Below are 11,953 nucleotides of genomic sequence, written 5' to 3' on the forward strand. Positions count from 1 at the left end.
GCAAGAAATCAGCAAATAGCACTCTTGGAAACTTCACCATCATCCCCGCTGTGAAATGCATGGGTCATGTTTCGTCCCTGCCTGCCACTGCATCCAGACAACTTAGTTTCCCATGCCGTCAGACCATTCCCTAGGCCAGTGCCAATTTAATGCTTACCTTGCACATGAAGCATTCTCACTCATTCGTTGCAAAGATTCAGGTAATTATTTTATACATTAAAATTAGGTAGCCCCTGAAAGTAATGCTTCTCTTGGAAATCTATCACATTTTCCTGTTGTTCAACTGTCAACATCTTGTTACTGGCAATGTCTTCTCCCCTCCCCAGCTGATGCGTTTGGTATGCTGCATGGTATGTGGCTGGGCCAGTTCATTGCCTATTTATTTTTTTTTGTTTTTTTTAAATAAATTTTTATTAATTTTCCAATTAAAACCAATTATATCACATTCATTATTTCAAATTATACACATATATATCAATCAAACCGAATGTTATGCCAAATCATCTAGAAATTTTTTTGGGGTTCCCATGCTTCAAGAAATTGGGGATTCCTCGCAACCGTCCACTGCCGTCTTTTTTCTAAAGTTCAAATCGTCTCTCCAAGTTCATAATAATCCAGATCTTTCCCTTACAGTCACATAGATGTTTTCCACTTTCAACCGATTGTTTCCCAGCTGCTGAGATAAATATCAAACAAGGTTTCACAGATGTTCTTTCTCCTGTGTGGGTTAATCAGTCCAGCCTCCCCATAAATCTTCTTGGTCTGGAGCTCCCTGTTGCGTCGTCAACACGAAGCAGCGCCATCTTAAAAAGCTCAAATCACTTTCGTTTTCTCTCATAACCATGTAAATTAACGATCTTTGTAAAATTTACAGCTTTTCCAGGCAGAAGACCCAAACATCAAACCATAAACTCTTGGTAAATTAATGGATCTCCTTGCCCTATAGCTGAACTTAGCTTCAGGTCGCTGCTCCAATTCAAAGTGCGTCACAGCTCATAAATCCTCCGAACGCGTCCAGGCACTCCTTCCGTCCAACTAGAGGGGGGCTTTTCTCGTCGGCAACTCTATTTATTTTGTAGTGACATCGGCAGAAAAAGGTGGCAGAACTACCCAGCTGTGCTCATTAATGTTGAAAGGTCCCCCCCCCCAAGTGATGGTTGAACATCTTTAGTCTTTGGAGACTAAATGCTCTCTCACCATGCCGCCTAAGATGGTGAATGCTCATGTAACCTATTAAAAATGAAACAAATTGGGAGCACAAGGAAGGCTAGGTAGCATTTTGCTTTAATGCCACCTCCAGCCAACCTATTTACTGAGCTTCATCCTGATTTACTTGCACAAAGCTTACATGGAGTGGGGGTTAGATTATATCCAACCTTTATTGAGCATCTGTTCCAATTTGCTTAAAACATGGTAATATGACAATGAACATCCATCCTGCATTTGTCCTCATTCACATGTGCAGTGGGGTGTTTACGTGTCTTATCTACCATCCGTTCATCCCACAGTTTTCAATGTATTTCCTCTCCACTTTCCAAACGGCAAAAAAACCAAAAAAACCAAAACAAAAACCCCCCCAGCTCTTTTGAAAAGTGGATTTGTTGTGCCAGGGAGACAGAGCACTTTAATTCACTTTAAATGTGTAAACTTAGTTCCAGTATGACTTGAATCCCTCTTGCAAAAGTCTGACAGCCAGGAGGCACCCCTCTTCTTTGGTCTCATTTCAGGATGTGCAAGTGGAAAGTGGTCCATCAGCTCCACACTCCCGATTCCGGGGGTGGGGAGGATCTACTGATCCTTTGCTTGAAGCATACATTCTTCTACCACAGCAAGACTGCCTCCCTTGCCTCAACTGTTATGGGCCCGAGTCCTTTTCAATGTGCATTCATGAGGCAATCCTGTTTTCCATACTACTGGCATGTGCAAATGTTTTAGCAAAGTCACACTGCTTCATTTCCAGTCAGTACATATCCCATAATTTCCTGTTGAAATCCTGCACTGCAAAAGTTTTGGCTTATTTTCGTCCCAGTTTCGCTGTACAATAGCCGCTTCACACAGCAATAGTGTGATAGCATCACAAAACTATCAAAGAACAAACTGAAGCAGAACAAGCCCACCAGTAATGGTGTCAAGAACATTTTGCAGAATACACAACATGGCCTTATGTCTGGCTGATACACCACTGGTGTTGAATCAACCGTAGAGGACTATTCTGCAAAAGGTAAAATGTGGTTGGGGCAAACTTCAATAGGTTTTAAGAAATGCAATGAACTAATAGAACATCCCTGTCTTCAACTTGGATCCTGACAAACATTATTTCACCCCTACCTCTAATTTGTGCAGCTGTCAATATTTCCATCACGACGTGTCACAAATTTGGGTCAATTCCAGATAACCTGCTTATTGAGCATTCATTCTGATTTGTTTGCAGGGACGTTAGATGACGTCATCCCACACTTTTGAGTGCATCTCCCATCACTTTCCTTATTGCAAAAAAAATCCCATCTTTAGGGGGAAACAGGTTTGTTGTGCAAAAGCTCCCAGTCAGACTTTACTACACAGCCTCAGTTTGCTGGTATGTGACTGAATCCAACCCAAAAAAAGCACCAGTCTGGAAGCGCCTTTGGAGCATTTTATTTACAGCCAAAGCTTTGAAAACACAAATATCAGCAGATGCTTACCTTAGTTCTGCTCTTCTTTTCTGTTATCTTCACTGTTTAACCATCCATGTTTTGCTCCACATTTGCTAAGAGGTCAGTCTCAGAGATCAGATACTTCAAACTGAGAGCGACTCCCGGAGACTGATTGGCTGAAAAGTCTGGAATGGAAGGCTTGCAAAGAAGGCATTATGAAGGAGAGAGAGAAAATCTTGCTGAGCCTGTTTGAGCACAAGCTCTGCTGGAAACATTCCCTCACCTGTGCTGATGCAATTGAAAGATGTTTACGTGTGGATCCTAAGAGGCTGTGTCCCTGCCGTACATGCAAATGATTGCTTCTTGCTGAGAAGGTGCACCTTAAACCAAATGTTTCGCTTGGGTTAGAATGCTATACACACTTGTTTGGAGGAAACCCCACTGAACTCAAGAACTTGATTTTGAGAAGGCATGCATAGGTTTGCACCACATATCTACATATGATGACAGCATCAAGCAACTAAGAAATGTGTAAAACAAATTGCTCTGGCAAACAAGGAAACAACAACAATTGCTAGAGCAGGCATCCCCAAACTTTGGCCCTCCAGATGTTTTGGACTACAATTCCCATCTTCCCTGACCACTGGTCCTGTTAGCTAGGAATCATGGGAGTTGTAGGCCAAAACATATGGAGGGCCAAAGTTTGGGGATGCCTGTGTTAGAGCATGAGACTCTTAATGTCAGGGTTGTGGGTTTGAACCCCACCTTGGGCAAAAGATTCCTGCACTGCAGGGGGTTGGACTAGATGATCCTCGTGGTCCCTTCCAACTCTATGATTCTATGATTCAGTTGTACATGCTTCGACTGAATTATAGTAAGGCATTGAAACTAGTTAGTCATACCAGTTCTGTTTTCTTCCTATACACATCTCCATGATCCAGCACTTTCATGTTCCGCATTTGGAACTTTTCTTCTCATTTTGTAAGTAGCTGAATTTCCGATGCAGCAATGCACATATTTCAGTGTCAATTAACCCATTTTGCTCTCAAACTCACTGGGAGCAGATATACAACAAGGAGGATGTTTTCCCTGAGGCTTCTATCAACCCTGCTCCTTTTATTCAGCCAAGACCAAAGGGTGACACCTTACTCATTTGAGAAATGTGAGGTGCATGAAATCTGGGGGAACAGAACAAAAGTTCTGTGCTACAACAGGAACTTGAAAAACGTCCCAACCCACCTACCTGGCAAAGTTGATGCGTTGGACTTGTCTGAGAATAAAATTAGAAGTCTGGGGAGGACTGACTTCAGAAACTTGAGTCACCTTCAAGTTCTGAACATTTCTCAGAACAAAATAGAACACATCGAAGGAGGTGCTTTCATACACACAAGCTGCCTGGAGTTCTTGAACCTCACTGCAAACCAACTGACTCTTCTCTCCAGCTCCATGTTTGATGGGCTTACAAATCTCAGGATCTTGATGCTTGGCAACAATCAAATACTCAAGATTGAACCTTATGCCTTTGCCCATTTGGAGAAATTAAAGGTAATGGATTTATCTTCAAACAGATTGTATACCATGAATGCTATGCATGCTGTGTTTAAAGTGGAATCCTTGGAGGAACTGCACATCAAAGACAATGGTCTGCAGAATTTCTCAACCGAACAGATCATTAGTGTACCTGAGCAGCTTCGTGAACTGGATGCATCTCACAACCCAATTTCTCTCATTGATGTTACAACCTCAGTTTTACAAAGCCTTTCTTCACTTGATTTATCCTTCTCTATCCCTAAGATCTCCATTATATGGTTGATACAAGACCCTTGCTTCTTAAAAGGCTTAAAGACATTATTTTTAGGAGGTATAGCTATGAAGCCATCAGCTATCTCAGAGGTGATCCAAATGATCAATTGCACCTGGCTAGAGGCTATCCACCTAAACCAGTTACACCTGACTGAGTCAGATGGACTCATAGAGCAGGTATGTCTAAGCCATGGAAATGTTGAGACTCTTAACTTACAGCACAATTCGTTCACAAGTGTTAATGAAGGAGCCTTTGAAAACTGCACACATCTAAGGTACCTGAATATGGCATTTAACAAGCTGAAAGTGCTGCCAATGACACTGTTTCAGTCCTTGCATTCTTTGAAACTTCTTTCTTTGGCAAACAACGAGTTCACAATGGTGCCAAACGCTACCTCTAACATGGCATCATTAGAATGCCTGGATCTTAGTTTTAACAAAATCTATAGAATTCTTCCAGATGACTTTGCCCATCTAAATAATTTGAAGAGTCTCTATGCCACTGGAAACCGTATCTCTCATGTCCATTCAAATATCTTCGGTGACCTGCACAGCTTGCAAGAACTGCATCTTGAAATAAATATTTTGACAGAAATCAATGAACCTTTCCCAGGAAGCTTAAAGAATCTGGAAACCCTGATACTAAGGCAAAATAAACTGGATTCGATAACAAAAGACGTTTTTAAGAATCTTACTTCTCTGCTGGTTCTTAACCTGGCAGACAATCAGATTGCTGCTATAGAACCTGGAGCCTTTGAAGGTTTGAGTAACCTGCAGAGCCTTGTTCTTGGTAGCAACAAGATCAGCAAAGACACTTTCCAGGAAGGGCTATTTCAAGGTTTAAGCTCTTTAGTAGACCTAGACCTTTTTAACAATTATATCAGTTACAAGTCCTCCAAAATGCTTGCCAATCCTCCCTTTAAACTGCTGAAGTCCTTAAAGAAATTTAATGTAAACAGCCAACGTCATAACGGACTTGAACATTTTCCAGTTAACTTCTTACAAGGACTGGAGTCCATTGTGCAAATCCATGCAGGCAACTTGGCAATATCTTTTTTGGATCCCAAGACTTTTGAATACACCCCTACGCTTGAAGAGCTTGATTTGAGTGATAATTCTCTTAACAATGTTAGCAATATGCTCTTCTGGCCTGTACCAAACCTGACGGAGCTGCACCTCAATAAAAATGGACTAAATTCACTCAGCTTTGTTTCCCATGGCAACCTTTCCAAGTTAACTCTTTTCAGAGGAGCTGGAAACCAAATAGATGTTATCACAAAAGAACAAATAAGAGCTTTGCCTGCCCTTCTTTTTCTAGATCTCAGGCAAAATACGTTTGCCTGTTCCTGTAGTAATGAAATGTTCCTCAACTGGTCACTAAAGGATCCCAAAACTCAGGTGCTCCATTTCTACCAATATATCTGTGCTTCCCCTTCAGCACAAAAGGGGCAGAAATTGTGGACCTTTGAGACGTCTTCTTGCATCATTGACTTTGGCTTTATCCTGTATATCACAAACACATCTGCAGCTATTTTACTGATGCTCGTCTGCTTCATTTATCAGTGGAGGTTGCACATGATCTACAGTTACCACCTACTACTTGCGTACTTCATTGACAAGAGGGAAAAAAGGAAGAAGCGAGCCATGGGTTATGCTTATGACGCTTTCCTTTCTTACAACACACACAATGAAGAGTGGGTGATAAATGACCTCCTGCCAGTGCTGGAAAACCAGTATCATTGGAAGCTCTGTCTTCATCACCGAGACTTTGAGCCAGGACGGTCCATCCTGGAAAATATTGTAAACAACATCTACGCAAGCAGGAAAACCATTTGTATCATAAGTCGCCACTACCTGGAAAGTGAGTGGTGCTCCAAGGAGATTCAGGTGGCCAGCTTTCGCCTTTTTGATGAAAACAAGGATGTCTTGATTCTCATTTTTCTGGAGGACATTCCTAGTGAGTACCTATCACCCTACCACAGAATGAGAAAACTTATTAGGAAGAAGACATACCTCAAATGGCCCCAGGATGAGAAGGAAGTTGCATTGTTTTGGCAAAAGCTCGATATGGCTATGAAGACAGGTGAAGGAAAAGAAGAGGAACACCCCATTTTGCCTAGATTTGCTCCGGATGAAGTGCCATAAAGGAAGTATTCTGTGGGGGGAAATGCCTTCTATGTATATTATGCCTCATTCGGCACAACACTTTATACAGTGGCATTACAAACAGATCACAACAATAGCCACTGACACTGACAAGCCACCATTCTGTCCCCATCAGGTATGTTTTACAGGGCCAGTTGCGATGAAACTTTTTTTCCATGGAATAATAGATGTGGGGGAAAATATAGTTGGAGAGCGTGACATTCAGTGGTGGTGAGGGCAGGATACTAGATTCCTGCAAATCCAAACTTGCAATCTGATCCTATGCATACTTACTTAGAAGCAATTGCTACTATGTTCAATGGTCTTACTCCCATGTAGTTTGCATAGGATTACATGCTGCAACCCTGTCATAGCTGTCAAGTTCTTCCTTTTTTTAAGGGAAATTCCCTTATGCTGAATAGGCTTCCTCGCAAGAAAAGGGAAAACTTGACAGCTATGAATCCTGTGCATCTGAGTGTAATCCCCATGAACACAGTGGGACTTACTTCTGAGTAAACCTCCACATCTCTGGACGGGCAGGCGAGGAAAGGACATGTGTAGCAATAGTCTGGCGACTGTAGGTGGTGGGTAAATAATATTGAAACAATGACACTCCTAAACTGCCATCATACCATATGTTCCAAGACCATATTTTGTTCTAAAAGGAGACCCACCCACAGATACTCACGAAAGATTGAAAGTAGAATAAAATGGGAACTTGTTACAAAAGAATCACATTGCCAGCCAGCATGACAATGCCAAGATAAAATTAACAAAATACTTTCTGTTCCTGTACGGCATTATGATCTACAGAAGGGCATATACTCCAGCTTTTTATAAACCTTTTACTAAAGTTATATCTTCAAAAATATTTGGCTGCATGCACCTTTATTTACCAAAGTCTGCTGCTGTTCTTGTTGTTCTCTTCTGTTGAGAGATGAATGTGCCGCGCAATTAATTCTCAAGCATACTACCATGTTCTCCTTCCCTCCTCTTGTCATCTCAGGTGAGTGTCATTTCCCCCCAGCTATGGCAATAGTGCCGCCTGCTTTAAAGATAATTGCATGGGATCCATCATGAAGCGCTCTAGAGTAGAAGCAATCCTGAAAAAGGAACATCCAGATGTAATTGTGATACAAAAGATGCAAGCGGGGCGTAGAAAGGTAAAACATCTCAAGGGCAAATGGTTAGGCAACTAAACCTATGCTCTGGGGTCTTCCAAAACAAGGGGGGTGGCAATATTGATTGGAAAAAGAAACTTTGGCTAAGAGTCATAAAAGTTACCTATTTGGATCTAACAATAATTCCTAATCAGCAGGGATAAAAGAAGGGTAAAAAAACTCATGCGACTTTCTGCTTATTTGGGTATATATATAGCATATGATCTGTTGTTTCTGGGGGCAGAAAATAGGTCTAGTTGAACCATATGCACTACAAAGCACTTATTTCAAGGTGCTTTGGGAATAAATTCAAGCTGATTGCACAGCTCCTGGTCTATGGAATTCTCCTCGCACCATAGGAGCCAACTCCTAGGGGGCCAAGGTCCCTTCAGCCCCCCCCAATAAAATATTTGAGGGGGCCGCCCCCCAAGGTTGATGGACATTGCCATTCAAATAGTGTGGGTGTGGCCCATCATGTGATTGATTATGCGGGACGGGGCTTACCTCTCCCCCCATATGTTGTTCAAGTAGGGACCCCTTCTTCCCACAAAGGTGCATCTGGCACAGTCATTATATAGTTTGAAAACTATCTATGCTGAAGATGCACTACTTTATCTTGGCCTCTGACACTTGAGATACAGAACGTGTTTTCAGCACCCACCCTCTTCCTGTATCTGTAATTTGTTTCAACTCTTTTTAATATTGAATTTTAAATTGTTGCAACCCACCCTGGGACCTGCTGGGGGAAGGGCAGGTAATAACAACTGCTGCTGCTGAATGATTTTGCTGTTTCATATTAACTTTTACCAGTTTCATTTCTGTGTAATGCTTTCTGTTTAACTTGTGCTGCATTTTAAAAGTTTTGAGCCTCTTTGTCTGTTTCCTTAAAGACATGACTCCCAAACTATGGGCTGGGGCAGACCATAATGGGAATCTCTGGCGCAACATGCACTACAACTGACAGGCATGAGGGAATCCTAGAAATCACCAGAGGGCAGGACATTCAAACACAGTTTTAGATTCATTCTGTTTCTCATTTTTCCAATCTTAAAGCCGGTTGCCACATTTCCACAACAGTATATTATTATTTTTACATCCTCATGAAAATTTGTCAGCATTCTAGTGCGCATTTCTAATGGTCACATTTTTTGATGTGATATTGCCTAGTATTCTCCTATTTGGCAAGCCATTTCCCTAAACATAATGTTATTTCCACTAATATATGGAACATGTGCAAACTTTGTACACATTAGTCGATTGCAGGACTGCACTGAAAAATATGGAGATCTGCAAATTTTGAAGTCCATCATTTACTATTTAGCTAACTCTGAATTCTGCCCCTACATTTCACTGTGTACCATTTGACTTCTAACAGCATAACCCCTTCTCTTCATCTGCAGCCAAAAACACAACAGGCAGCTCTAAAGTAGCCTCATAAACAAGATCCTGTCTCCCGTATTAATGCACCAGCCAAGGTCACAGGAAAGCCACAGATCTACTTCAGAATTGAAGCTATTAGCAGGGGCTGTGCCCTTGTATAAAGGGCAGAGTGCTGACATAACGGCATGGCAAGGGGGAGGGGGCAATGGAGAGGTTGTTTGCGCATGCTAGCACAGAATGGGTGTCCTGAAAGCAATATCCTGCAAAGTCTGTGAATCCAGTCACCCAGAGCTAATTTTATAGAGAACTACCCAGCTGCAAGCAGCATGGGAAACACAAGGTCCCACATGCAAAAGCATGTGCATGGTGGTGGTGTTTTTTAAGGTTCCTGCAGTGGCACTGGGAATTATCTCACCCTATTATGCCAGCTCCAAAATGTGAAACTTAGAAATCAGAGCAGAGACGCTGTACAATTTGGTGGCCATAGCAAGGCAACAGCTGGGAGGCTCTTGGTGCTGGGCTAGCAGACGCAGTGCTTTTTTTCTGGGGGTACACATACCCCTAAACATTTTGTGAATGTAACGTGAGAAGAAACGAAAAAAAAGTTTCTTCTCCAGCACGGTGAATCGTCAGTTCCGTTGCTACCCCTGATGGCGGCCTCAATTCCTGTCACGGTGTTTCCTGAGTCTCAGATGGAATGAGAGTACCCCTAAACATTTTTTAAAAAGAAAAAAAGCACTGAGCAGACGTAATGTACAGTATTCCGCCTAGGACACAAGAGTAGACTAGCTGGTTTTGCTGCAAGAGGAAAGCTGTCTCTCACCTTTGAACAAAGACACGCAGGAGCGATGTGCTCCAGTGTGTCTGATGGGAAATGCGCATCCTTCACAAGAAAGAAAACACAAGCATACATCCAAAGGAAGTGTTCTGACTTTGGCACAGGCAGCAAAGTTGCTTTGGTTCACCCCACTTTTGATGTATTACTGCATTTTAAAGGCCTCTATGAACACCAACCCAGTACAGCAGAAAGGCACTCGTCTTAAAAAAATACTGGGTTGTAGTGAATGCTGTGTGAGCAGGGTTCTGCTCATGCAACAGGATTCCCCCTTCCTCTCCTCTCCTTGCAAGTCCCCAAAAGCTGTTCCAGAGGGTTGGTTCTGGGCGTGGGGGCGCACACTGCAGTGAAGAAGAAGGGAAGTTCTGCTGTGCAAGTGAAAGTCTCTTGTGCAAGCGGAACAGCAGCGCTGGGTGCCCAATCTTTTTTTTCCTTAAGAAGAAGTGAAATAAACTACTTAAAAATGTTCAAAACTGTGCAAACATGAAGAAAGCACACAGTTGCCACTTTTTCTTTAGTTACATTTGAGCTGCTTTAAGGGAGAATGACAAATACAATTTGAGGTTCCTGCATTGCAGGGGGTTGAACTAGATGACCCTAGGGGGTCCCTTCCAATTCTACGATTCTGTGATTCCATGATTTCTGTGGCTTTTGACCCAAGGGTTTAGCAGGGATTTGAATCTGTCATTGCAAACTTAGTGATAAATATCTTAAGCAGCACCATGGTCTAGAGAGGAAATAAAGAGCCAGCCCAAACCTGGAAGTCCCTTCTTTTGTTGGTGCTAAGCAGACATAATTATTGTGTGTTTCTCCTCTCTGCTGCCAGTGCTGTACTATAAAGATGGTAGGCCGCTTGCTCTGTTAGGCTCATTGCAGACCTCTGAGTGATACAGCAGAGGTTTGGACATATTTGGCTATATAATAGACAGAATGACCAAAGCATGAAAAATCCCAGTCAATTGGCAGAAATAATTGAATTGCAGCTGGGAGTGTACTGGGGCTCCCAAGGAAGCAAGGAAGATGTTTTATTGGGTGACAGATTTATCACTTTCCTGATTTTTTCCCCAAAACAAACAGCTAGGAGGACAGATTCAAGGCTAATATTTTGGGATACACAGATCCCACCACCACCACCACCACCTCTAACATATTCCCACAGAGGTGAGTGTGTGTTACATTAAGGTTCTTTGGAAATCTCCTTGAGGGTTCTGTATGGCAAAGTTCCAGGAGTCAGCAGATCAACTGGAGCAATATATGACCACTGACATAAGTCAGAAGCCAATGATGACTTGAAGGTAGGTCCATTGGTCACATGTGTGGACTGTACATAGGAAACTGATGCCAAAGGGGAGCCATAGAAAGGCTCCAAGGGCAGGAATTCCGGGTTCCTTTCCTTTTTCTTTGTGTGGGTTGGGGGGTGGGGGAGCGAGGTCCCAGCTGTATATTGCTCATTAAGGAGGGCCCCAAAATTAAGAGACAGGAGAAATTACCACTCAACTCCTTCTGCTGTTGGTGGACCAAATCATAGGAGCCCTGTGTTTGCTACAATCAGTGCGCGGAGGAAGCCACTTGAGCACCCGGGGGTGTGGCGTCACTACCGGTACGTAGCGAGCATGTGTGGCGTCACTACATATGACGCATGCGGCGTACGTAGCGACGCCGCACAAGCGTGTTACATAGCTGTTTGCCGGCGGCGCGGTGCCAGGATCCAAGGCCGTGGGGTGCCGCCTTGTCATCCCCCGGAGACGTGGCACCGGGAGCGCACAGCCCCTGCCCCCCCCATTGCGACGCCACTGGCTGCAACAATGCACACACACACACACACACACACACACACAAAGAGATCCACTGTGAGACAGGTAGAAAGTAATAGCCAATTATTGTTATTTCGCCGAAATCAGTGAATGGTGACTTCTCTTTTGTTGCTTACCTCTCAAGGTATAGCATCCCAATGGCATTCTGCAAATAGCAATATGCTCATGCACCTGCTCACTGAT

The 11,953-nt window shown here is 43.0% G+C and overlaps 2 protein-coding genes across 2 annotated transcripts in view; one reads left to right on the forward strand and one right to left on the reverse strand.

The window, feature by feature from the left end:
• Positions 1–2,884, reverse strand: part of ARHGEF37 (Rho guanine nucleotide exchange factor 37) — a 45,565-nt gene extending 42,681 nt beyond the window's left edge. Inside the window, exon 1 of the mRNA XM_035105244.3 lies at positions 2,682–2,884. The gene's annotated coding sequence lies outside the window, so the exon portion shown is untranslated. The remainder of the gene's footprint in view (positions 1–2,681) is intronic.
• Positions 2,885–3,516: 632 nt separating this feature from the next.
• Positions 3,517–10,419, forward strand: LOC118080279 (uncharacterized). Its single transcript, XM_060271708.2, has one exon. It carries the CDS (start codon positions 3,642–3,644, stop codon positions 6,579–6,581), a length of 2,940 nt encoding a protein of 979 aa, XP_060127691.1. The 5' UTR covers positions 3,517–3,641; the 3' UTR covers positions 6,582–10,419.
• The last annotated feature ends 1,534 nt before the right edge of the window (positions 10,420–11,953 follow it).

This window comes from Zootoca vivipara, chromosome 2 (assembly GCF_965207765.1).
Source record: "Zootoca vivipara chromosome 2, rZooViv2.hap1.1, whole genome shotgun sequence".
Taxonomy (NCBI): Eukaryota; Metazoa; Chordata; class Lepidosauria; order Squamata; family Lacertidae; genus Zootoca; species Zootoca vivipara.

What these genes read in the sequence shown, in the direction of transcription:
- LOC118080279 (XM_060271708.2), top strand. Translation starts at nt 3,642, where the DNA reads ATGCACATATTTCAGTGTCAATTAACCCATTTTGCTCTCAAACTCACT.